Below are 27,894 nucleotides of genomic sequence, written 5' to 3' on the forward strand. Positions count from 1 at the left end.
CTCGTCTCATGAGGTAAGCGCTGTATTCTCAGGGATTTGAACAGCCAACTTGCTTTGGTCAGCTCATCTCCTAGCTATTACTTAACTACCTGCTTAAATCTGTAGCCTGCTAATAAGTCTGCCGTTTAAATCCGTATAAACTCTGTGATGTAATCTGATTACCTAAAAGAGAATCACATTTTTGGAATAGGTATTTTGTTCTCTTTAAAGGGAACTCCGGTATTTTTAAACCTGGACCTTATTTCTGGCATGAAATACGTTCATCTACTCACCGAGAACAGTTTGGTGAAAGTCGGCGTCCTTCGGAAGATATTTAGATAACTGGAGATCCATATAAGGAGTGAACGGGGCTTAGAGCCTCTAAATAAGGCATTATCTGTCTTTATTTCACCAATACTTTAAGAAGAATGAATGAATGAACGTGTGCTATAGCTCTGTTAGCTCATAGCTGCTGTTATGTGGCTACTTGCAGCTATAGGAGAGCTAACGGAGGGATTTCTACACAGGCACTCTACTAGGACCACTTCATCTGTTCAATCTGTTCTCGGTGAGCAGATGAACGTATTTCATGCCAGAAATAAGGTCTCGGTTTAAAAATACCGGAGTTCCCCTTTAATTATGAATATCCAGTCCTTTTACTGAGATCATACTATATCTATACATATAGAGATATATCTATATTTATATATGCATTTAATTTCCCTGGAATCTAGTTAATACAGAACAGAAGATCTGTGTGGAAATCTAAATTTAAGGTTAATGGAACGCTTTTGTGTGCTTTTCTTAGTCTTATGTGTTACATGCTGTAGATTCAGGTGGGGTTTGTGTGGAGAAACAGCGTGAAGTGCGTTACTGATGCCTTACTGAACCCATGATTATATGAAGATACATCAACAGAATCAAGGGGGAAATTATACTTTCTTGGCATTTCCTTTTCATTTGAGCAGAGTGAGCTGGGCTCCAGGCTTACTCCTGAACTAGTTTTAAAAATAAAGGCACTCTTCCTGCGGGGTTTGACCAGAGCCTCGTATTTGTGGTGCAAAGAGGGTGGGGGTGTGTGCCTATGCTGCTATTGGTTCGTTGGGCTGTCCATTAACGTGTCATCACCAAGTGTACGTCATGTACTGAGAGGAAATTGATGCGACTGTAAAGATACTGACATAAATAAACTAAATGAACTGATACTGACTTTCACGTTGTTTTACTTGGATATTTTAGTGAGATCGTTTGGTTTAGACACAAATAATTTAGTTATTTCTTTTCAACATGCTCCACGGAGCTGGGATGCTTCGTTACCCAAACACTTTAAGCCCTAAAAAGGTCAAATTCACACAGAAAATGATTAATTAAGACAGGAGTCTTACACCAACTGCAGTGGTGGGATATAAATACTGTTATTAAACCAAATCTCTGTCTGAACCCTGCACATGCGCAACCTACCGTGTCTCAAGCCACGACGTAGGGCAATATTACTGACCCTAATGAGAGTAAAACAGCATATTTTTACATATGTGATGAACATACACACTCACAAAAAGGCAAAACTAGAGAAAAAGATGCTCTAGTTGTATGGAGGAGTAAAAGTGCCAAAATTAAATAAATAAATCATTAAATAGTTAATTAAATGTGTCAATAATTGATTAAAATACCAATTAATTTTATGTAAAAAACATTATTTCATGGTCCTTGTGTTGCAGTGCATCATTAATTTATTTCATCTGTCAAACTCACCCATCTAAATCAGTGGGCGGGGCTAACTCTAATCTGGTGTGATCCATTGCTTTGGTCTGGCTCTGAAGTCGCCGGCAGAAAGACGATGGAGGAGAAGCTCGATTAACTTTCTCAGGAGTTGGTGAGAGACATTTTAGAGCTAAGATGCAAATAAAGCTTTGTTTGATAGAGTATCCAAACCAACGTAAAGGTGAACAGCGCCACCCAGTGTTCACTAGCTCTGCATCGATCCATTATCTGACTTGATGTGCAGGGTAACCAATCAGGTGTTAGGAATCCTTTGATTGCCGAGTTTGACAGATATAATAAATTAATGATGCGACACAAGGACCATGAAATAATTTTTTTTTGTTTTTTTTACATAAAATTAATTGGTATTTCATGAATTAATGACACATTAAAGTAATTATTTAATGATGTATTTATTTTTATTTAATTTTGGCACTTTCACTCCTCCATAAGTTGATCTCTGATGCCGTGCTATGTGTCAAAAGATCGCAGAGAACCTTCAGAAAGGCTGCGAACTTCGAAGAAATTTGCTAAAATTAGCTAAAATTGACCAAATATTACATGAGAAGAACTTTGTTCCATGTTTGTCTGAAATGAGAATGAACTGAGGCTTCTTCTGAGGCAGTGATGATAACAATAAACTTATAAATATTCATATTTTCTCACAGGAAACAACCACAGCTTAGCTTTCCTATGATTTACAGCCGACGTTATCGACGTTCAAACTTTCGAACTGCGGTATCTCAGTCCCTGGTCACTCCAGGGCAGTTTCAGGCCCTAAAATGTGTTTCCTGATGGTCGGTTTACTGCAAAACGCTCTCACTCGACTCTCGCGTTGCTTTAAATGTGCATTATTTAAATTTTTCATGTAGCATATTGCAGATTTATGGGATATGTCTTGTCTGACCAGTCAGTTTCTATCCATTCAAGGAAGAATAATCCACATAAAGTTGAGCAAACAAAAGAGGCAGCTGACAGTTTCCTTGTAATTCCAGCCATGCAAAGCTAAATGTTTGATGGCTCTAAGATAGTAAATTGACAATCAGATGATTTACTGTCACAATGTTTGCATTGATGCTTAAAGTCTCTTTGCTGGGAATTATATCCCAGTGCTCTTTGATCCAAACCTGAGACGTACACAACCTTTTTGAGGCAGCTTTTGCTTCCCTGCTGCGTTTGGCTCTGCACGAAAGGTGTTTCCAAAGCTACTCAAGTGCTCTCAAGATACCTTCGGACGTCACACTAATCCGGTACCTGTGATTGTTTCTGTGCGTGTTGAGCCACAGAGGGATTGAGGTTGACTTACATCACAGAATATGGCTGAACGTTAACCAGCAGAAAACAACATAAAACATAACCCCAGTGTGTGTTTCAAGCTTTTTTGTTTTTAATTCCGACTCCAACTACACCATTTAGGGGTCAGTTGTAAAATAACAGTTTTTACAGACAACTTATACCTATTTTTAACAAGCTAATGTACATCTAGCATGTGGCTTGAACTGGTTTCTTAAGGTTCAACTCAGGACTGATTAATAAACAGGTCTTGTTTTTGCATCCTCCTCCAAATGGACAGTTTCAGCTCACTGTAGCTTTAATCCAACAGTCCCTAAAGAGCATTAAAGTTAGTTAGATATCCCGTTTCTAACTTTTAAATTTCTTAAGTTCATTTTAAACCACAGAAAGGGCTGTTTTTGTTGGACGATATCGACGATTTATTCGCTGTAGCTTGTAAATTACAGCTCAATAATGTAATAATAATAATAATAATAAATGGCCCCAGTTCCAGTAATATTTCATGTTTATTATGTCGTCCGACAACAGAAACACAGTTTGTTGAAATGAAAATATTTTAGCTTTTAAAGCACCCCAAAAATTTGATTGAATTATCTATAACTATAACTATCAACTCAAAATCCAAACAAAGCAAATAGCATTGTAGTTTCCTTAAAGGGGAACTCCGGTATTTTTAAACCTTATTTCTGGCATGAAATCCGTTCATCTACTCACTGAGAACAGTTTGGTGAAAGTCGGCGTCCTTCAGAAGATATTTAGATAACTGGAGATCCACAGCATGGCTGCAGCACAGTTTATTCACTCCAGTAAGAACGTCCATCTTACTCAAAGTTGTCGTTCACATTGTCAAAATCTGATAAATATCCTGCCATGTTGCACAAAACTATCAGCAGCAAACTCTGTGTGAAGTTAGCCGACTGTCACAGAGCACGGAGTGAATAAACTGTGCTGCAGGGGGGCGTGTGGATGAAGTGGTCCCAGTAGAGTGCCTGTGTAGAAATCCCTCCGTTAGCTCTCCTATAGCTGCAAGTAGCCACATAACAGCAGCTATGAGCTAACAGAGCTATAGCACACGTTCATTCATTCATTCTTCTTAAAGTATTGGTGAAATAAAGACAGATAATGCCTTATTTAGAGGCTGCATCCTCTAAGCCCCGTTCACTCCGTTATATGGATCTCCAGTTATCTAAATATCTTCCGAAGGACGCCGACTTTCACCAAACTGTTCTCTGTGAGCAGATGAACGTATTTCATGCCAGAAATAAGGTCCAGGTTTAAAAACACCGGAGTTCCTCTTTAAACAGTGTTTTAACAGCTTTGTCTGTGCCTTTTGGCTTCTAAACAAAAACAGGATCAGGAAAAGGAGACAGATCCTAAAACACCTTCCAGTGCAAAGATATTCTGAATTTTGACCATCGGTTTCAGTGACTTCTCAGCACAATCAGGCCAGTGTGAATGTTTGCATTTTGTTGTTAAATGTGTGGACTGAGCCTGACGATGGCTTCAGCTACGACAGCCACACCTCCACCGCCTTCCTAACGATCGCCTCCTGCTCCAAATGAGACTCCGCCTCCTTCAGGGGGCAACCAGCCAACAAACAGACCAAAGCCAAAGGGACCACCTGCACAAAGGCAACATGTGACAGAATCAGTTGTTACTCATGCATCCAACCCTCTGTCAGTCGTTGATTTTCTCTGCAACACCTCCTCACCTTCCGCCCGTTTCTGGCGACCTGTGTATGCGTGGTGATGTCACAGGCTGTAATGCCCTCTGCCAGTTTGTCCACTCTATAGACGACCTTCAGAAGCGCCTCCTCACATTCAGACTCAGGATGACCGGACAGCTTCTACAATGAGAACGAGTCGTGCTTTACTATTTAGATGTGAGATGGGAAAACTTTGTTCTACTGATGAAGGTTTGCATTTAGCTTAAACTTCCCTGCACTTTATTTTCCCTTCTTCACGTTTTATTTTGTAGAATTTGTCCTGATATGTATGCTGTTGCTGATTCGCTCTCACCTGTCGATCCCCTCATTATATATCCTCCTCCCTGCTGCCGTTGTCTCCTTCCCAGATCACTGCATGTTGTTCTCCGTTGTTTCTTTCTATCAGTTAAAAAGCCTCAGAGACCATAAGCTTGTCTTTGCCTCCTTATTTTCCTCCCAAGCAGCCAGACTTTCTTGTAATCTTTTAAAGTGGTTTTGATCAATAGTTCTTTGGCCATTTTCTGCTTTTTCACTCATTTTCAGCCTTATTTTCTTTGTTAAGCCACTTAACTCTGACCTATGAATCATTCAAGCAGAAAAAAGGGATGAACCAGTGTTGTGTCGACACATAACAGACAATTTAGCAAAGAAGCCATTTTAAATTGGATCTTTAGACACTTTAGTCACAAAGACACATCATTTGTTCCCGTTTCTTTTGTTTCATCTTTGAAAAACACCAACGATAAGACAGTTTCAGAAGGAAAATAGTATTAAATCCCCCAGATTTAAACATTATTGAAGCAGTGTGGGATCATCTTGAGAAGCCATTTTAAATTGGATCTTTAGACACTTTAGTCACATTTGTTCCCATTTCTTTAGTTACATCTATGAAAAACAGCAAAGAAAACACAGTTTGACAGACAGAAAATAGGATTTCTGCAGCAACAAGGTGATTCCCAAAGAGCTATTAGCTGAAAACTTATATATCTCAGCATGGTGTGCAGTGTGTCCTGCTCCAAATGGACCAAAGGCATTTTGGGTAATGTAGGAGTTTAAGAAGGATCAGGAGGGTATGTAGCACAAAACGATGATTCCTCTGGTTCTGCCGCATTAAATGTTAATCTTTTTGTAATGAGAAGGAACCTATTAATCAATCGTGTGAAGCTACTATTCTCAACAGCTTTAAACAAACTAATCACATGGTCAGATACCAACAAACACGACAGTGTGTCAGTGTAATTTATAGAAATCATAGGCACACGTGAACAAGCTATTGTCCTTTAATAAATAAGTTAAATGGTGGAAACTGAGGCATAATGTAGCTACGTTTGCATTGTTTTAGATACCTGGAGTAAACGTGTGGCTCTCCGGTAGAGTTTGCTGTTGGTAACCTGCACATCGATCATGTGGTTCTGGTAGATCTTCCCCTTTAGGATGTGAGCTCCTGTGCTCACAGCGTTCAGAACCAGCTTCGTGGAAAGCTCCCACTTCAGAAAGAGAAGCAAAAAAAACCTCAAATCACTGATTTTCTGCAGCCACATCAAAGCTGTCACCAAGGAAGCTTTTAACCAACTCAGAAACAACAGAATTAAAGGTTTCCTCTCCCAAAAAGACCAGGAGAAACTCATCCATGCGTTCATCTCCAGTAGATTACTGTAATGATCTTTTAACTGGACTCCCCAAAAAGAGCTTTAAACATCTGCAGCTCATCCAGAACGCTGCTGCTGGAGTTTTAACCAGGACTAAGAGATCTGAACACATCACAGCAGCTTTAAAGCCTTTATTCTGGCTTCTAGTCAGTCACAGAATAGATTTTAAAGATGGTTTACATCTGTGACATGTTCAGAGAATATAAACCCAGCAGAGCTCTTAGATCCAAGGACTCAGGTCAGCTGGTCCAGTCCAGAGTCCAGATTAAACACGGAGAAGCAGCATTTAGCTGCTATGCTGCAAACAAGAGGAACAAAGTGCCAGAGGAGATTAAACTGTCACCAAATGGAGACATTTTTAAATCCAGGTTAAAAACAGTTCTTTTCTCATGTTTCTATGCATGAAATCTGCCCAATATCTTTTAACTTATCTAAACTGTTGCTTGTTTTTATTCATTTTAATTATTTTATTTCTTTCTATTTATATTCTTTTACATATTTTAATGCTTTTTCTGCTCCCCGCTGCAGTGCTTTTATTTTATATACAGCACTTTGAATTGTTTTGTACATGAAATAAAATGTTTTTAAGCCGTCACGACCTTCAGAAAGCCATCCATGTCCTAATAAGTTCAAGGTCAGACTACATCAATGCTCTTTATGTCGGCGTCTCCCAGACTTCTCTCAGTCGCCTTCAACTGGTGCAAAATGCTGCTTTTAACCAACACTAACAGACGTATGCATATCACTCCTGTTCTTAACTCCCTTCATTGGCTTCATGTCCTTTATAGAACTGATTTTAAACTTTTAATGTTTGTTTTTAAAGCTCTTAACGGCCTCACCCCATCATATTTATCTGAGCTTTTAACTGTAACCCTGGCAGAGCTCTGAGGTCAACAAATCAACTTTTGCTGGAAGTGTTCAGGTCAAAATAAAAGCCCTGGGGTGACCGAGCCTTTTCTGCTGCTGCCCCCAGGCTCTGGAATAAGCTCCCCCCCCCCCGAGATGCGTCTTATTTCTGACCTGGGCCTCTTTAAATCAGGGCTAAAAACCTACTTATTTCAGATGGATTTTAATACCCAGTAGTATGTTGTCACTTTTATGTTATCTTATTAAATTTTACTGTATTTTATTGCTTTTACTGTTATTTTATTGTTTTGTACTTATTCTTTTCTTTATGTATTATCTGCTGTAAAGCACTTTGGTACCGAAATAGCTGGAATAAATAAAGTAAATTTACATTTACATGAAATGTGCCACAAATAAATTTGCCTTTGACTTTGAATCTGTCTTCCAAAGCAAGAAATAAAGTCATGAGATACCAGAACACCTGACTTTTCTCTCTCTTTTTACTTCTGAATAAGAATGCAAAAGCTTATGTGTTGCTTCTCTTGTGTTGTTGAACTGATGTGAGCTCTGTACCATGTGCAGTAAGCTTGCTGAAGCTGGTGTTCCCACAGGCCAAGTGAAGTCGAGTCTGGATGAACACAGCTTGTTGATTTCAACCTACAAAAGAGACACCGATTAACAACCAGACAGACAGCTCCAGCAGCCGAGCAGATGAATATTTACTTGTTGCACAGCGACTGCAGCGTCTCCGTCAGTCTGATGGTAAACAGCATGCAGGTTAGACGTCTTTTCTCTCACTTTGCTTGCCAACATCGCCACTTCCCTGACATCTTCTGTGGAAAGAAGCTGTCAAAACACATGCCGAGGTGATCTGGGCAAGATTCAAACATGAAAACGAGGTTTCCTCACCGGTCTGTGTGTAGATGAGCAGAACAGTGTCCCTGTCAGTGAGGCTGGGCAGGATGAGACGTAGAAAATCATCATGCGCTATAAAAAACTGAGGACCCTGAAGGAGTGATAGAAAAGAAAGCCTTTGTCACGTTTACTTTCTGGTGATACGTTGCACTACTGCTGGCTCCACCTGGGAAATGTACATAAAGCAGGAAATGGCAACACAGTAAGTAGATAGAAAGGTTAAAAGGTTAAAGGTAGCAGTTAAAGGGGAACTCTGGTATTTTTAAACCTTATTTCTGGTATGAAATACGTTCATCTACTCACTGAGAACAGTTTGGTGAAAGTCAGCGTCCTTCAGAAGATATTTAGATAACTGGAGATCCATATAACGGAGTGAACGGGGCTTAGAGGATGCAGCCTCTAAATAAGGCATTATCTGTCTTTATTTCACCAATACTTTAAGAAGAATGAATGAATGAATGAACGTGTGCTATAGCTCTGTTATCTCATAGCTGCTGTGTTGTTGTTATTGGCGGCTATCGGGGGGCTTATAGAGGGCCTTATATCAAAGCTGTCGTCTAAATCTGATAAATATCCTGCCATGTTGCACAAAACTATCAGCAGCAAACTCTGTGAAGTTAGCCGACTGTCACAGAGCACGGAGTGAATAAACTGTGCTGCAGGGGGGCGTGTGGATGAAGTGGTCCCAGTAGAGTGCCTGTGTAGAAATCCCTCCGTTAGCTCTCCTATAGCTGCAAGTAGCCACATAACAGCAGCTATGAGCTAACAGAGCTATAGCACACGTTCATTCATTCATTCTTCTTAAAGTATTGGTGAAATAAAGACAGATAATGCCTTATTTAGAGGCTGCATCCTCTAAGCCCCGTTCACTCCTTATATGGATCTCCAGTTATCTAAATATCTTCTGAAGGACGCCGACTTTCGCCATTTAAGACTTGAACTGTCTTAAATAAATGTTAATTCATCTTTTCTCTTCACATACCAGAGATGTTAAAGGACCTTCATTGTTGTCCAGCTCCTTATATCCTCCTCTGATGAACCCTCGGATGTCTTCATAGTCTGAGACACGCACAGATGTTCGGAGCACAGAGTCAAAAGGCACAATTTTAAATATTCAGAATATTCTTTCAGGTGCAAATAGAAGCTGTGAGGTTTTGCTGATATGAAGTTGACGGCACTCCTCTCACCTGCTCCAAATGTGGGGTTACACTCACTGGCATCAATGAGGCCCAGCAAAGCCAGAGAACCCCAACCTAAGTAGCAGACACGCCCCCCCCACAGCAAACTGCAGCACATACAGACAGCAGCAGATAACAAGTTCCACATTAGTTCAACACTCAAGTATATTACTGTAAAATTAGCTAATTTCAGGGTTTTTTCCACAGTGAAACTACCGCACCGAGATTTCAGTTCATGTTACATAACTGAAGCCAGTTTGACAGACAGAAAATAGGATTTCTGCAGCAACAAGGTGATTCCCAAAGAGCTATTAGCTGAAAACTTGGCATATCTCAGCATGGTGTGCAGTGGGTCCTTAAAACATTTGAGGAAACTGGACAAGTGGAGGACAAAAGAAGAAGTGTCAGGCCTAAAAAACTATCTACAGCAGATGAACAGGATCTGAAAGTGATGTCCTTAAGAAAGAGGAAAAAATCCAGCTGTGACCTGACAGGACCTGAGAGATGCATCTGGACCTTCAGCTGATCCATCTACTGTTGGCCCAAGCCTCATCAGAAATGGTCTCCATGGAAGGGTGGCTGTCAAGAAGCCGTTCTTAAGGAAGGGAAACAGGGAGAAAAGGCTGAGCTGTGCCAAATGACACAAGAAGTGGACTGAAAATCAGTGGCAGCAGGTCTTATGGAGGGATGAATCCTCCCCAGAGCCCGGACCTCAACATTATTGAAGCAGTGTGGGATCATCTGACAGAGAACGGAACAAAAGGCAGCCCACATCCAAAGAAGAGCTTTGGGATGTCCTTCAAGAAGCCTGGAGAACTATTCCTGAAGACTCCTTAAAGAAATGACAGAAAGCTGGTCTCAGAGGGTTCAGGCTGAGTTGGAGGATAAAGGAGCTCAGACCAGATATTCACTTTAAAGCTGCTTAGAATTATGCAAACTTTGTTTTTGTCTTACTGTCAATAAACTACTGAACCTGATTACTTCATCTACAACCTTGTCTGAAACCAACATATTTGATAAGCTAAGTACAGATACAAAAACAGATTTGGGTCCTTTCCCAATTCCCCCCTTGGCCCCTTTTCTTTTGGGGATCAACCCTTTAAAACTGGGGCATTGGGAGCTATTTGGGTGGCTTGATGCCCACTGCTCCTTGATTCCTAAACTCAAAGATGCAACTTCCCAAAAGAAGGAACTGGGACTGGGCCGAGGGGGAAGGCCAGCACCCTTCCCTGTGTTTTTTCCAGGGACAACTTGCCCAAGTCAGCTCAGGAGAGGAAATGTGATTTAGAATAAATAGAGTCTCTCAGAATCAGATTCCTTTTGTGTCCTGAATGAATGTAAACAAAGTCCATCCGTCTGTTACTGGGCTTATTCACATCTTATACCGAAACACGGCCTTGTTTTCAATACTTTTCCCTGATTTCTTTAGTTTCCTGGAAAAGTATAAAGAGATAAAGCAGTATTACAGTAAATGGTTTAAAACAGGATGCTCTACCTGCGTCCGGCAGCCTCCACCAGCGCAGTAAACCCCTCTCTCTGCGAGTATGTGACCTCCACAGTTCTCTCATATGCTCGAATGTGCCGCCGAATACCACTGTTGAAAGGGAATTAAGCAAAATATTATAATTTCAGATAAATCCCAATGTGCATGGTGGATGTATGTCATATAATTAATTTAATATATTGTTGGATTTCCAGCAAATGCCCAGAGGAATCCAAGCCTGTGTGATCCCATCAGAGTCTTTATTCTGTGGTGTCCTCTAGAGGTCAGCAGCACACAATGAAAAACAACAAAAGTGCTGAAAGACCACTTTTAAAATGCCAGCAGGTCATTGTGGAGTTTTGCTTTGAGGTTTACAAATAACGCGAGCTTGGTTTAATCGAATAAAAACAGAAATGTCTCGTTAATAACACGAAGAGCGCTCAAAGTGTCACTAACTGCATGATAAATGTGTGCAGATACTCTGATCCATGTGACTGAACTCCCAAAAGTCAAAGACCGTCAGTTCTGTGTAAAACCTGACCAGGTTTTTCAGGCGGCTGTTAGAGATGAACACCAAGAAGCACTTAGAAAGCAGCGAGTGGCTCCTCTGGGTGCTGAGTACGAGCTGCCATGAGGCTAACTTTGTGCTCCAAGGAGAAATGAAAACCCAGGAGTGGTTAGCAGCTGGAATCCTGAGGGTAACACAGGTAACACTTAGCTAGTTGTAGCCATCTAGGTGTCTTATCTAATGATAAAGTGCAAAATACCAGCACTCACTGACGTATAGACCCAGTTTAATCAGGTTTAATCCAGAAAAACGTCAATACAAGAGACACAAGTGAGCTAAATCAGAACAAAGCATTCCTGAAAATCTCAGAGGACACATCTGTGGAGGAAAACAGATGTGTATGAAAGCAGCAAACAAAACACATCTCATTCTCAGTATAAACAACATAATACACAAATAAATCTGAATGCAACCGAGACGGCCTTATGAAGAAAGCCGCTAAACAAGGAATACATAACCATGGAGATCAAAGAGAAGCGTCCCAGTGAATCAACATCAGCCTCCAAGTGTAATATGTGATTAATAAAACTGAGCAGCCAAAACAAATGAAAGAAAGAAGAAAGAGTGAGGCTTTGTTCTCAAACCATACACAGGAAAGACTAATCTGGATAGGGCTGGGTAACGAACTTCGGTTCTTTTAAGGCACCGACCGAAACATCAAAACATGACTCGCCTTTCGGTGCCAGGTTTAATCACGTGATCAAGAACTGATCAAGCTGCCCTCGATTGGCTGTATTAACGTCACACTTTGCAGGAACATGTGGTTACGCCCACAGACGGGTTCACGTGTATCTGAGTTGGAAACTGTAGGCGTGTGCGTGTCAAACCAGTTAAACGATGCCACCGAGGTCTAAAGCGTGGCTCCATTTCACCAAGATTGATGCCAATAGTGCGCAATGCAACATCTGCCTAAAAGTAATCGCTGCTAAGGCCAGCAACACGACTAATTTAATGAGTTATTTGACCTGCACAAAATCAGTTTAAGAGCAGAATGTTGTCCGTGTTTTACTGGAAAAAGGTCGGACTGCAGCCTTCCTCCTCTCAGCATTCAGCCTGTGGCCACAGAGCCGAGCGGCATCATTCAAAGTCTCCACCACTGGACTCGGCTTCATCTGAGAGCACCGAGGACGGCGCAGTGAGCGGCGTTTTAACAGGTAAATTAATGTTCAGAGAAATCCGGCAGAAATCTCAGTGTTACTGCAGCTTAATACGTGCAGAAAGCAGAATTGTTGATGTTTCTGAAGAAAAACTGCTGAGTGAAAAGTATCCTCAGTCTGTAGGATAGTGTTAGACACCAACCTGTCACCTGTTTGTAACTGTTTTTTCTAATTAACGGTGCAACGATTAGTCGACATTGTTGACAAAAATCGATAACATAATTAGTCGCTGACATATTTAATTGTCGGTCTTTTTCACGCTGTCGAGCTGAACATCATTTTTCGTACGGAGTGAGTCATCTCACTTCCTGCCTATCTTTGCTTATAGATGCCTGCATGTTACGGTAAATAATAGCAGGAGGTGACCTGTAGAAACAGTGAAATGGCTGCGGCTGAAATATCATCCTCTTGTCCAAAAGTGTTCAGGGTCTGGGAGCATTTCACCCTCAACACCCAGAAAAAACAGATTACCTGCAAGTTTTGTAAAGCCGACCTCACGCATCACAGGAACACGTCTGTCAGGCATGAACATGTGAAAATGAAGCAGGTTGGAGCTCTGGTAAGATATTAAGCTTGTTAGCGTAGCCTGCTAGCTATAAATAAGCGGACTTGTCTTGGATTTTAACATTAAAGTGCAACATTAAAACTGAATTATTCAACTTCAGTCCAAAGTTACAACCAGGCTGTATTATTTTTCACTTTTTGGTATTAATTTGACTGTTGGTGCATTACTGCCACACTCTTCTTAGCATTTACACTTAATGTTGAAAGTCAAGATGAAATGTGGCTTGAATGTATCCTTTTTCAGTTGTGGATTGTTTTAATTAGTAATTAACCGATTAGTCGATTAATCGTTTCAATAATCGATGACTAGTCGACTAAATAGTCGATAGTTGCAGCCCTACTTGTTTGCAACCCACACAGGCAAAAATTAGTTGAAAAGACGTCATGGTGTCCAAACAACGTCTACATTTGGTTGAAAAATTAAAGGCGAAAAGACATCTTTTCAACAACTATTTCTGGCCTAAATCAATCGGATTGACCAGATTTAGCCCCAAAACCAACATCCAAATGGCGTCTGGTGTTCGGTGGGAACTGTTTTGCGCTGGAAATCATTTGTTGTTAATTTTTTCTCTAAGAAAACTGCTTGGATTGGAAAAATACTGAGTTGACAAATAAAACTGAAGATTTGTACTGTTATGTGTGATGTAATTTCCTTTTTGTTAGAATGGATATCATATAAAATTGGCATTGAAAAAAGTATCGTTCAGTAACCGGTATCGAAGTGAAGATATCGCAGCCCTAAATCTGGACAAAGGACCACCTGATAAAAGGGAAGCAGACAAATGAGCAAAAAGATACTAAATTTAGAAAAACTACATCTTAAACTATCAGTTTGTGATGTGTGAATACAAAACGCCTCTCGTCATAGCTTGAATCCTCCATCGGACAGGAATGGGACAACATCCTTCTCCCAAAGGTCCAGCAGCTGGTCTCCTCGGTTCCAGATGTTTACAGATGTTGTCATAAGAAGAGGGGATGAGCCATGAAACAGTAAAGTGTCTCATTTTCAACATTTGACATGATTTCTGTCACGGTTTATTTTCCGTTCAATGTCTTGTCATTTCCTGTTTTATTTTGAAAAATCACTAATCTTGTCCTCTCGTTTCAGGTAACTTCCTCCCGTGTCAAGCGTCTGATTGTCTTCCCTGATTCCAAGTGTTTCCACCTGTTCCCCCTGGTCCCTCGTGTGTTCAAATAGTCAAATAGTTTCCCTTGTCTTGAGCCAGTTTGTTGTCTCACTTTGAGCTTCATTACCAGCCATTTGTCTCGTCTTGTTCCATGACTCCACGAGCCTGCAGTGAGCGACTCTCCTGTAGTGCACCTTGTTCCATAGCCTTAGTTTATTTATCGTTATTTAAGTTTCACAGCTTTGTTTTTCCTCCGTTTTCAAGGAGGGATTTTTTTGTTGTTACCTGTCACAGTCGCCTCCGTTAAAGGAGAGCTTTTAGTTTGAGTTAAAGTTTCATAGAACCTCTGTTTTTGTAAAGAGTTTTGTTTTAATCCGCCTCATTTTGAGAGTGTGACTTCGTTTTGTTAAAAGTGTTCATAGCTTTTGGTTTTCCTCCCAGTTGGAGAGATTTTATGTTTAATTTCCTCCTCCACCGTAGATACGGAGGAGAGCGCTTAGGAGTTTTATAGACAGTTTCTTTTGTTTGTTTATTTAAATAAACCATCTTGAAACCTGCATCTGAGTCCCTCTGGTAAACCTGACAATTTCCATGTTGTTTTTTTGAGATTCTTTTTATTTCCAGCGTAATGAAGCAACAAGTAGGAAACTCCTCGGGCCTCAAAGCGGTTCAACTTGAGTGCATGAGGGTCACATCTAAACAGAATGCTTAAATCGAGTCTCCAGCTCACTGGGAACACACAGCCGGCACATATATGACTGCAGATAAAACCATTGAGACAGTTTTTTCGTCTTACTTGCGAGTGATGGGTGTGTGTGAGAAAGTGGCAGCGTGAGCGGCAGACAAGACAACCTCCAGGAGAATCTTCGTGGCGCTGCCTCCCTTCATCCTGGAGGAGCCGCTGATGGCTTCCGGCTGAGTGGACACACACACATTCACACGCACTGAGTCGGTAGACATTTTGAGAGTTGACACAAATGCAACCTGAACAGTTCGTGGAAGAATAGGAATGTATAAGTACCCCAACTGCTGGGCTGATGAGGAAAGCCTCTCCCCTTTGGGCAAGCTCTTGCATCCTTTGCACAACACTGTGAAATGTGAATGTGCAGCCTGTAACGGGCTCATCCCTGCACAGTTCAAGGTTTTCATGTTCAAGATAATCATTTCTGTCCCTTAGTGTGAGACATAAAGCCTTTGTATGTCATGATATTACCTGGCCTGGTGTGCAGGGTTAAAGCCCACCAGAACAGGAGTGTAGACGTCAGGATGCTGCAGGCAGAAGTCCAGCTGACCTGCCACAAATGGAGCCTACGGGACCAGGAATTGGACACAGAGCAGAACCAGACAGGTTTACGTATTTTCTAACCTTTACCGTTGGCTTTCTTTGACCCAGAAGGCTGACTTACAGATAACCCACAAGAAATGCCGATGAACAAGACTCTCCTCTTTCCCTCGCAAACCTACAGAGAACCAAAAGCCCCACAGAGGTAAAAGGAAATGCATTCATTTTGATTATAAACTAACATATTTACACTACATGTGACACGTCTGTGTCCCTGACCTTCTTCAGGCTGAGCACCCCCAGTTTGGGGTCGTCCTCTGGAGCCTCTTGGGAGGACAGCAGAGCTCTGAAGAAGAAAAAAAAGAAACTGTGGGGATGAAGCAACACATTATTCCTCTTTCAAATGGCAGGTTTTACATCAACAGTGCCCTGAAAAAGCATGAGTCCCCTTTGGCATTATTCCTATTCTGAAGCCTTGAATAGATTTTTGTGGCGTTCGTGTCACTTGATCAACATTAAATGCAAACACCATTGAGAGTGTGGAAGAATACGACTAAATGAATCAGCTGCATAAAAGGGTGGAATGCTGCCCTTTGTCACAGATTCTGTTCATAACTTTTATGGACAGAATTTCTAGGTGGAGCCAGGGCGTCCGATTTGGCGACCTCTGCTCGGCGGTCTCTGCTTTTTGCGGATGATGTGGTTCTGTTAGCGTTGTCAGACCTTCGGCTCTCACTGGAGCGATTCGCAGCCGAGTGTGAAGCTGCTGGGATGAGAATCAGCGCCTCCAAATCCAAGACTATGGTTCTCAGCCGGAAGAGGGTGGAACGCTCTCTCCGGGTCGGGAATGAGATCCTTCCCCAAGTGGAGGAGTTCAAGTATCTCGGGGTCTTGTTCACAGTGAGGGACGAATGGAGCGTGAGATTGACGGCGGATCGGTGCTGCGTCTGCAGTGTTGCTCTGCAGCGACCCGTCATTATGAAGAAGGAGCTGAGCCAGAAGGCGAAGCTCTCTATTTACTGGTCAGTCTACGTTCCCATCCTCACCTATGGTCCCGAGCTGTGGGTAGAGACCGAAAGAACGAGATCGCGAATACAAGCGGCCGAAATGGGTTTCCTCCGCAGGGTGTCGGGGCCTCCCTTAGAGATAGGGTGAGAAGCTCAGTCATCCGGGAGGGGCTCGGAGTAGAACCGCTGCTCCTCCGCATTGAGAGGAGTCAGATGAGGTGGCATCTGGTTAGGATGCCCCCTGGACGCCTCCCTGGGGAGGTGTTCTGGGCCCGTCCCACTGGGAGGAGACCCGGGGAAGACCCAGGACACGTTGGAGAGACTATGTCTCTCGGCTGGCCTGGGAACGCCTCGGGGTCCCCCCGGAAGAGCTGGAGGAAGTGGCCGGGGACAGAGACGTCTGGGTTTCCCTGTTAAAGCTGCTGCCCCCGCAACCCGACCCTCGGATAAGCAGCAGATGATGGATGGACGTTTGGCACAAGTTTGGCACAGGCAGCTACTGGGATTTTTGTCCATTTGTCAAGGCAAAGCTGCTCCAACTCCTTCCAGCTGGATGGGTTCCACAGGTGTACAGAAATCTTTAAATCCTCCAACAGATTCCTCATCAAACTGAGGTCTGGACATTTAAATCTAAAAAACTCAAGTGTATTCCGAATTCTTGTCATTCTGAACGTTAGACCTTCGTCTCATAATGCCTATATATATATATATATATATATATATATATATAATAAAGTGATCAGGACTGACAACCTCATAGATACAGTCTTTGACAGAAATTTGATGATTGTTGGAGAGTCAAAAGAGAAAGAAAGTTGACTGTCATCTGCATAAAAATGAACATTGATGTGTTGACTGATCGTATATCCTAGCATGTGAATGGGGGGAAAAGGAGGAGGCCAAGGACTGACCCATGAGGTACTCCACAAAATAAACTTTCCGTAGAAGGTCTGTAGTCACCAACTTTAAAGCTAAAAGTTCTGTTTGGGACACATGAATTAAACTCGATTGACACGGAACCAGAAATGCAAAGACAATCAATCAGAACTGAAAGAGTTATATCATCAAAAGGCAGCTGTAAGATGATTTAAGTGCCGTAACACTGTAAATTCTGACCAATTTCTCAGGCCTTTCTGATGAAATATATCCCCACAGCATGATGCTACGACCACCATGCTTTCCTGTAGGGGCGGTGCTTCTTTTAGTCTCATCTGATCAAACTACCTCAGGTGGTTTTGGGTAAGATCTCTTTAAATTACGGGCTGTAATGCAGCAAAATAACACCAAGAGGAGGGTTAATACTTTTTCAAGGTACTGCACAGACCGAGCCGTGGATAATGCAGTGAACAACCCCCACCCAAAGACAAACCTGTCTCCTCCTGCGATGATGTATGAATAGACCAAACTGTGGTTCAGCTGCCTCAGTGCTCTGTTGAAGCCTGACTAACAACATACACACAGAAAAAACACAATATAGCCCAGAGGATGCCATTTTTCCTGCTCTGAGAAACGTAATCAAGTGCAGTTTTCTTGATATGACAAGCTTTGCTCTTCCTCGTCGGTCCCTGTCCATGAGACTCTCAACAGAGCGCCGTGGGGCAGATGTTTGCTTCCTTTTTCCTGGTTTCTAACCGGCTAAATAACACGGTGAGCATTTCAGGACAACTTTTACCGTGATGAGGAACGCCAGCCGACCAGAAGTGCCACAGCCGCTCAGCACAACAAGGCTGTCCAGGGGATCCTGTGAAAGATGGACACCATTTTAAGTTGCACCAGAGGGACGAGGAGACACAAACTAACACCTTAGGGTCGAGGATACCTTGAGAATGAGCGCCACCCTCTCAGCAACCTCCACTAATGTTTCCACCACCTGGTCACTCGAAATCCTCTGGAAATGACATTTAAGTTCTTGAAGATAGTTTTGTCAGTGAGGATGCTCATTTCTGCTGAACTGCCTGTACCTGGTAGGCTGCTCCTGTCGCTTGTTGAAACATCTCAGCATCACAGACCTGTAACATCCTGACAATCATGCTGGCTGAAGCTCGGTCGATGTCACGCGTTAGCGGATTGGACTTCTCCGTAACAGGGAGCGAAGGCTCGTAATCTGCAGACTGAGGAACAAGAGATAGGCTTTGAAGAACAATTAGACAGATTAGCATCATTCAAACTCCCCTGCCCAAACAACTTCACTCCAGCAGAAGATTAAAGAGGAAGAAAGTGGTCAGCTTGTATTAACTTAACAGACTCACAGGAAGGGAACAGCAACAACGATCTGGAGCATTGACTTTTCAAACTGTGAGGAGTGATTTGGTGAGTGGACGAAGGCGAGAGCATGGAGAGGGAAGCTGTGAAATTCAGAAACATAGAAGCTGGACATGTTTTAATATTGTAGGCAGCAACTGTCGTGTCAAAGGTTTGGAGTGGATACGAGGAAGGACGACCCTAAAACTTAGTTTATTACAGAGGAGAAATGAAAATCACAGCCAAGATGGAAATAACAAAAAGCTAAACTAGCAAAAACACCTGAAGAAAATAACAAAAACAGATTGAACTTTACTCAGAGCAGGACCAAGACAGCCGGGAACCACCACAGGGATATCGACAGAGGATCATGCAAAGAATGAAGAAAACTGAGAGACTTAAAGGGGAACTCCAGTATTTTTAAACCAAGACGTCATCCACACGCCCCCCTGCAGCACAGTTTATTCACTCCGTGCTCTGTGACAGTCGGCTAACTTCACACAGAGTTTGCTGCTCATAGTTTTGTGCAACATGGCAGGATATTTATCAGATTTTGACTACGTGGACGTCCTTACCGGAGTGAATAAGCTGTGCTGCAGCGGCGGGCATCGATGATGTCATCCCAGCAGACGAGTGTGTAGAAAGCCCTCTATAAGCCCCCCGATAGCCGCCAATAACAACAACACAGCAGCTCTGAGCTAACAGAGCTATAGCACACGTTCATTCATTCATTCTTTTTAAAGTATTGGTGAAATAAAGACAGATAAAGCCTTATTTAGAGGCTGCATCCTCTAAGCCCCGTTCACTCCGTTATATGGATCTCCAGTTATCTAAATATCTTCTGAAGGACGCCGACTTTCACCAAACTGTTCTCAGTGAGTAGATGAATGTATTTCATGCCAGAAATACGGTCTAGCTTTAAAAATACCAGAGTTCCCCTTTAATACTGTGGGGAGAGGTACAGCTGAGGATAACGAGCACAGGTGAAGGGAGTGCAGCTGATGATTGGCAGGAGGGAACTGAGGAAATGGCAAGACCAAACAGAGACTAAGCAGAAAAACACATGGATCGGGACAGAAAATGGACGGATAATATGCACATCAGTGGCATTTATGCACAGAGTTCGACACACAAATTTACTGAGTTCAGTATAAATAAGGCTTTAAATAGCTCACACACATATATATGTTTAATATATTTCTACAATCATTCTTTTAAACCAAACACAACAAAAAATGATAAGGTTTAGGATGATTGCGCTGAATCGTTTTACTTTTATCCACATATTGTACGCACACATGCTAAATATGTGTAAGAACGTGCTGGAAGTTGTACTTAGTGAAGAGCCAGATGTGAGCTGACAGAAACTGTTCTTTTTACCGATTTGAGCTAAAAAATCTCTGAAACAGGCCAGAATTCTATGAGGAATTAAACCAGCACTGGGCTATATGTTAGAAAAATTCTCTCAAAATTAGGCTCAGAGTCGCTGGATACGATTAACACAAAACATTTATTTCTTGCAAGAAGGAGACAAGTCCGCACAACCTGTCAGGAAGCTGGTTCAGAGTTGTCTGCCCAACAAAATGGTGCTATTGCTATTTATATTGTTTATGTTTGCTGGCCACACAATGTTATGGGAAAAGGCGCATTTCTCACCATTTAATATTATGGGAAGAGGCGTTCAATGTTATGGGAAAAGGCGCATTTCTCACCATTTAATATTATGGGAAGAGGCGTTCCATGTTGTGGGAAAAGGCAATTCTCACCATTTAATATTATGGGAAGAGGCGTTCAATGTTGTGGGAAAAGGCAATTCTCACCATTTAATATTATGGGAAGAGGCGTTCAATGTTATGGGAAAAGGCAATTCTCACCATTTAATATTATGGGAAAGACTAGTGCATGCAGTCAAAACACTTTTGCTTGATACATAGTATTATGAGAAAAGAAAAGTTGGGGAGGAAACCTCCCCCCATCACAGAACTCTTATTCTTGCAGCTTTTCTCATAGTATAACTATATGATTTTTCCAACAGCTACCATTTGTCTCCAAAAGTGTAGGAATAGAATAGGTTTTACATAAAAGGTATTGTTTCTTTTAGCACATGAGCACATTGTGATAAAGAGTGCAGGTACTTTCAAAGGACTGTGCCTAAAACTGCGTCTGTTTAGAGGGAGAAACCAGAAAAACCAGAGGAAGTGGCTGCATCCTTGCAAGCTGAATTAGCTTCTGGTTGTGGACAGATGCAGAGGTTTGGAGGCACGCTGTCACCCTTCAGACTTGAGTTGATAAACCAGAGGAGTTTATTCTAAACATTACAACTTTATTCTTGAAATGGAAACTTCTTTTTCCTCAGAGTGACCCTAATACTCCTTCGAGGGAACTCCCATCTCTGGCCGATACAGCGGTTTATTTATTCCTCTATGCCTTGTATTTCCTGCTTAGTTTGAACCCAGCTGCAGTACATGCAGGCCTCTTTTTTGAAGTAACTAGTTCTAACCTTTCCTCCAATGAATAACAAACCTTCTTCATTTACTCCCACAAAGATATGGATTTAATATGAGTCACAATGGCCTGTTTTCTCCAAGATTAAGAGATTTATGAGCTCTTTGAAAGCCGACACGGCAGGTTTGACTCTCACTTTTGGCCCTGTGTTTTTCTGCTGCTCACAGTTGTTTATTTTCCCTTTAAAACTGACTGTAATCTTTATCACAGTCAGTTTTGGGTTACAGTTTTAAGCTTTGTGCTGAGCCCTTTAGTCTGAAAGCTCAGCTAACTAACTTCCTGCTGCAGCTTAGCTTTTCTCAAAGTATTTCCACAAAAAGTACCCCTCATTCCTTTGACTTACTTCCCATTCGTGCATCTTGGAAAACTCCAACTTCAGTCAGATCCTGCCACTGAATCCAAGAGTGTTTTATTCTGCTAAAAGCAGCTCAGTGCACCCGAAGCTAACTGCTCTGTCTGTTGTAGCAAAGTTCACTTATGGACCTTTGAGACAGAGGAGGCAGAGGCATAAACACATCAACATAAATCCTCAGACAACCAGGGAAGTTATAACATTCTTGCACAGATTATATTGGAAACAAACTACACTAAGATTAAGTCAGATTTGAAGAAAAATCCACCATTTCAGCTCCGAGGGTGTTGGTTGGACATAACTTAAAACCCCTGACGGTGAAATTCCTTTCGAACAAGCTGTGCAACCCTTCAGTGAACCAGAGATCCAACTGATTCTGGTCCGTGTGAAAATATTTACACCACAGCAGATTGTGGAGTCTGATACATTTTTTATCCCTCCTCCAAACTCCCACCACCGTCTCTCATGACTGCCGGCTAACTGCTGTCAGTGACAGGAGATACTCTTCACATCGTGTTCCATGGAGTAAAGGAAAGTCCAACGTTTATTCTTTTACATATTTTTGGCTGGCATTATTTTTCTTGAGGCCTGTGACTGATGTCGTGATGAATCTGAATTACTCATTCAAAGCTAACACTGGTTTTTAATTATATCTGAGATCTGAAGTACACTTTGGTGTCAACCTTTCTGAGTCAGTCCAACACCAAAGCTGCGTGTGTGGGTTGTGTGATAAGTCCAAATCAAGATGTTACTTCTTCATAGTTTGTAGCTTGCAGCAGCCCAGAGAACTACATGTCAAACACACTGTTTTAGTATGAAATTAAACCTGTCCATGACGCTCTTAGCGGTCCTGGCTAGTTGTGCACCCTGGGCGAACATCCCAGCACACACTACCTCTTTACTCAAACAGTTAAAAGTGATAAATAACATAATAATAATTGTAATAAATAATAAGATAAATAGCACAAATTTCTAAGTAGTCTTTTCCAAGCATTTCTAGTGAAGACAGTGCATTTGTCATTAGTTTACACATGATATTCACACCATCTTACCACTCCAGTCATATAAAATAGTCTTATATAACCCCCCCCCATGCATCTGTTACCCAATTAAAATTAGTATGCCATTATACACAACTTAATAAACTTTCAGTAAGCACAACACAATAGTTAACACCAAATTACCCAAGCATAAAACACTCCAAATTGTTCAAAAAGCTACATCACAAAGTGTAGCTTACAAAACGTTAGACTGGGGCACTCCTTTTGTAATTTATAATTAAAATTTCGATAGTTTTTAAGTTTTAATGTAAACAGCTAGCTCATAGTGGAACTAATGAAATAAAGCCAATAGTTTTTGGCCACACACTGCGTTTATCAGGGCTTAGCAATTAAATTAATGTATATAAGTAGTAGCATAACATAGCTAACTTGCTAGCTATTATTAGCAAGAGGCTAATAAACACACTAATTCACATTAGGCTATTGCTATCTGTTTCATTATATGCATAATTCTGACATGACGTGGATACCTTTATCTTTTGTCCTTTAATTCTTCTTCTTTCCTTCTTTTCCTGAACTGGGCACCTGACAGCTTTTTTTTACCTTTTATTTTGCATCCTTCTTTGAGCACGGGCTTGACTTGAGAATCAGCTCCGTGGCGGGAAACTCTCTGACGTAATCCGCGTCTGTCTTCTGCTTCTGCATGATAAACTGTACGGTTTTAGCTAGCTACATGTTGTTGGAGCTAGAAAAAAACCAAACAGTCAAATTTGTTTATTCGGCTATAAAAATAACAGAATAAGCGACCAATGAATTTGTCTGTGTGGAAAAAGAGTCAGTTTATGGGATGCCTGTCGAAAATACAGACATAGCTGTATATTTACAAAATAAGTGTAGCCTTAGTATAGGTACATATAACCCAAACTTTTATTTGGAGCCGTGTTTGTGACTACACTTAATTTGCACTATGGCCTGAAATGTAACATTTTCTTCCCCCTTTCACAGATTGCGCCCTGGAAGATTGCCCACTTTACCCATAGCAAAGACCACCCCTGCGTGCCTGCATGTTTTTCATGTAATTTAAAGGGGAACTCCGGTATTTTTAAACCTAGACCTTATTTATGGCATGAAAATAAAACATAAACAACATAAATAAACATAAACACATTATTGCTATCTGTTTCATTGCTTGCATAATACTGACATGACCTTTATCTTTTGTCCTTTAATTCTTCTTCTTTCCATAATCAATCAGTTTCATCAATAAGTTTCAATAATCAATCAATAAGTTTCATCAACTCAACAGGCGTTGAACGGTCTCTAGTTGGAATCAAAATTAACATTAAGAAGCTAAGAGTGGGCGCTTTACTGCCTTCAAATGGACCTAATGAACATTTGAATTTGACAACCATTCATAAATTCATCAGTTATGATTCTCAAGTCTCATAAACCAGGAATTTATCAACAACACAACGCAGAAAACATATCAAATGTTGAAAATGAGACATTTTACTATTTCATGAATAATATGAGCTCATCTTGAATCTGATGGCAGCGCCACGCAACAAAAGGCTGGAAAAGTAAGTGAAGAACTAAGAAGAAACAGCTGGAGGAACATGTTGCAACTAGTTAAAGTGATTAACAACAGATCAATGACGTGATTGGGTATAAAAAGAGCACTTTAGAGAGGCAGAGTCTCTCAGAAGTAAAGATGAACAGACAGCTTTTGAGGAAATTCAACAAGCAAGTGCTTGCAAAGAAGGTCGACCAAAGAAAGCAATACTTAGCATTTTACTTCTCATCACCCTGTCAAATTCAAGGTGATGCTGTCTGGAAATTAATGTTTGCAACCAGCTTTCTAGCACTTGTGAAATGAATAAAATTGATCCTATGAAGGCAGATAGCATGGCTGAATAACTTCTCTTCATAGAGAAGGTCAGAAAAGTAGCGCTTTTACTTTCATACTCTAATTAAATTGAGCTGGTATCACTTTTATGCTTGTTTTGTTCAGTGCATTTGTTTAAAATCTCATTGTTTTGTTGAAAGGACCGGCTGGCTGGAAGATAAGTCCTGCCCTCAGAGAAGGCTCTGGAGTTCATTATTTCAAGTTCTTTATACTTACTTCCAGTTAAAATTCCAGTTAATGTGAATTTAATGAAAGAAAACACCAAAGTAAACACTTGGCTGATTCTTGTCTGCACATTGTGGGAAGAACAGGTTGTTATTAATAACAGAAACAGGTCTTTAAAACACATTCATTTAATACATTTACCTTGTTTTGTCTGTACTGAAGTTTAATTTAAGTTGCAAATCAGCGACCTTTGAGGGGAGTCATTCTTTGTGCCCATTTACACTTATTTTTCTTGTATTATGTTTGACTTTTTCCACACAAATCGGATAAAAAAAAAGATTCAAATACGTTTTTCCGCTGCTGTAATAAGGACTTTGAGCAATGAGCCTGGCTGCATATTTTACAAACTGAACCCACCACATCCACTGAATGATGCAGCAGCACACTTATAGACCAACAAAGCCTGTCTGAGTTTATACATAATACAGTTTGAAGAGCTCAGATGGAAGGTTTCTTCATGCCTGAGCTGGTGAAAATGATTCATTCTTTTGTTAAATGTTCCTCTCTTTTTAACTTTAACTAGCTTCTAAAAAGCACTTTATATGCGTTTCTCATTCAGCTATTCATAAAGACACCCATAAAGCACATTTCTTTATATGTACAGCAAAATATACACCATTTAGCCTCTGAGTAACATCTACTTGTGCACTAAAATCCATGAACTGCTCATAGAAACCCTTCATGAATACTAAGTTCTGCCTCCCCTGAGCGAATCTTTGTGTTTCTGACTGAAACTGGCTGCAAAGCTCCACTGTAAACTGACCCAGGGCAGCAACTCACTCAGTTTTGGGCCAAAATGGACTAAGATGCTACACAGAGATCGGGTTCGGGGCCACATACACACGAATAATTTTAAGAAATGTTGAAACATTTATACATACAGTCCTTGCATACACGTACAGGCGTGATACTTCTAGCTTTTCAAGAAATGTGCTCATTGCATTTTTAAACCCAGACGTCATCCACACGCCCCCCTGGAGCACAGTTTATTCACTCCGTGCTCTGTGACAGTCGGCTAACTTCACACAGAGTTTGCTGCTGATAGTTTTGTGCAACATGGCAGGATATTTATCAGATTGTAACGACGTGGAAGACGACTTTGAGTAAGATGGACGTTCTTACCGGAGTGAATGAGCTGTGCTGCAGCCATGCATAAAGTTCCCTTTTAAGAGAACAAAATACCTTCCCCCATTTTACCACTGTGACCTACTACTTCATTAGGTGTTAAAAGTTAGGAAAATCTAATGGTCAGAGGTGATATTCACAATAAAATACATTTTATTGCCAACATTTTCCATGTTGCCATGATGACATCATGCAGCTGTGATGTTACCAGCCTGGAGTCCAAAAGTGAGACCTTGGGAGCGCCATCTCCTTCTGAAATGGGCAGAACAGGCTCCTAAACAAGCGTCAGTATGTTATGAGTTGATGGGATGTACTGGAAGGGTTGGATAGTCTGACAATTTTTAGAGAAAGATCAGCATTTTAGACTGGAATTGGTTGACACAAAAATAGTGATATTTATCAGATTTTGACGACATGAACGACGACTTTGAGTAAGATGGACGTTCTTACCGGAGTGAATGAGCTGTGCTGCAGCGGCGGGCGTCAATGACGTCATCGACTGTGTAGAAAGCGCTCTATAAGCCCCCCGATAGCCCCCAATAACAACAACACAGCAGCTATGACATAACAGAGCTATAGCACACGTTCATTCATTCATTCTTCTTAAAGTATTGGTGAAATAAAGACAGATAATGCCTTATTTAGAGGCTGCATCCTCTAAGCCCCGTTCACTCCGTTATATGGATCTCCAGTTATCTAAATATCTTCCGAAGGACGCCGACTTTCACCAAACTGTTCTCGGTGAGTAGATGAACGTATTTCATGCCAGAAATAAGGTCCAGGTTTAAAAATAAGATGCTAAGCTAATCAGAATACACGAGGGATAAAGTCCTTAAAAACAGGAAATTAAGTAAATGCAAACTGAACGAAGCAAAAGCTAACATCAGAAAACACCGACATGAAACTGTGTAAGAGTGGATGAAGTGTGTTTGGAAGTGTCTGTGAGCTCCTGTGAAATGCCTGTGAACAAATGGCCTTTAAAGTGTTAATAAGTGTACAAAATTAGACTGCTGATTACACACTGACACATCTGCAGTTGTGATCCACGGACAGATAACAACACTGACACGAACTATTCTGTCTGATTAGACCTCAGCTCAGGCTGAGTGAGGCTGACACTGTGATGAGAAGCATGTAAGTGTACCAAAGAATAATTTAATCTGAGCGGATGAGACAGAGCTAACAGGGGATTAAAAGTGATGCTAGTCAGTTTGAGCTCTTACTAGAAAGTGAATTAGAAACAGTTCAATATTCATCACTGTGGCAAGAGCGAAAATCATATTATTATTATATTAGAGACAAAAGACCAAGCTCAACCTCCACATATTGTATGAATCATATATATATATATAAGTAACACCATTAAATTAAATCATTATAGCATGCCTATTTTTCTTAACAGTCACTTTCTAAGGCTGTTATGTCTATTATGGAGTTTAGATGCTGAAAACCCATGGAGTTGATTTATTACTGGATCCGAACGCTTTTTCCACCGCTGTCAGACTCTATTTACAGGCTGGAAGTTGTCAGCATTCTCCCCAGTCGTCCTTCCTGCTGTGCTCACGTTATCTTTCCCCGAGTTATCCCCATCTACAGCCAAATAACGTCCCAGTTGGCCCGTATTTTACGCTCATTTTCCAGTGAACTTCGCACTTATCCCAACCCCTGAGCAGCTGTACGCATTTCTGCTCCTTTGAGAAGTCCTGAACACCGAAGTGAAGAGGAAAAACATTCCTAATTGGCACATAATCTCGTCTAATTACATCTGAACCTCATCAAAGCTCTCACTGCGTGTCTCTGATTCCTATCCACCCAGAACAAGCTCACTGCTCTGATAATGCGAGCTCCACTGCTGATCTAGCTGCTGCCTTTTTTCCAATCCTGAATGCAGAAGCAAATAATCAGCACAGCAGATCTCGAGCCCTCGGGCTTCTCACTGATTTATTCGGATAAATATTGTGTAGTGGAGGGTGGGACTGCAGCTGGAGCCTTAAATGACGAATGAGGTGGTTTGTGGCAAGTTTA

General features: G+C 41.3%; 2 protein-coding genes across 2 annotated transcripts in view; one reads left to right on the forward strand and one right to left on the reverse strand.

Moving 5' to 3' along the window:
- Positions 1-4,513: 4,513 nt before the first annotated feature.
- Positions 4,514-21,730, reverse strand: gckr (glucokinase (hexokinase 4) regulator). The gene is made up of 19 exons (XM_072371238.1): positions 21,604-21,730; positions 18,476-18,625; positions 18,334-18,402; positions 18,187-18,255; positions 17,884-17,957; positions 15,787-15,853; positions 15,632-15,685; positions 15,439-15,533; positions 15,247-15,352; positions 15,022-15,140; positions 10,822-10,920; positions 9,336-9,433; positions 9,131-9,207; positions 8,143-8,239; positions 7,957-8,066; positions 7,807-7,890; positions 6,085-6,225; positions 4,745-4,879; positions 4,514-4,654 (listed from the first exon to the last, which is right to left on the reverse strand). Exons 1-19 carry the CDS (start codon positions 21,616-21,618, stop codon positions 4,541-4,543), a joined length of 1,773 nt encoding a protein of 590 aa, XP_072227339.1. The 5' UTR covers positions 21,619-21,730; the 3' UTR covers positions 4,514-4,540.
- The window catches only part of r3hdm1 (R3H domain containing 1), a 367,959-nt gene continuing 350,330 nt past the window's right edge, over positions 10,266-27,894 (forward strand). The window contains exon 1 of the mRNA XM_072371105.1: positions 10,266-10,273. The gene's annotated coding sequence lies outside the window, so the exon portion shown is untranslated. The remainder of the gene's footprint in view (positions 10,274-27,894) is intronic.

Source organism: Leuresthes tenuis, unplaced genomic scaffold (assembly GCF_036924035.1).
Source record: "Leuresthes tenuis unplaced genomic scaffold, fLeuTen1.0.hap1 SCAF_1, whole genome shotgun sequence".
NCBI classification, from domain to species: Eukaryota; Metazoa; Chordata; class Actinopteri; order Atheriniformes; family Atherinopsidae; genus Leuresthes; species Leuresthes tenuis.

Bases quoted from the DNA above. Each gene is read 5' to 3' on its own strand.
- gckr (XM_072371238.1), bottom strand. The intron at 9,434-10,821 runs GTAGAGCATCCT...TATGTGCTGCAG, and splicing joins GTGGAGGCTGCCGGACGCAG to TTTGCTGTGGGGGGGGCGTG. The intron at 9,208-9,335 runs GTGAGAGGAGTG...TGCGTGTCTCAG, and splicing joins TAACCCCACATTTGGAGCAG to ACTATGAAGACATCCGAGGG.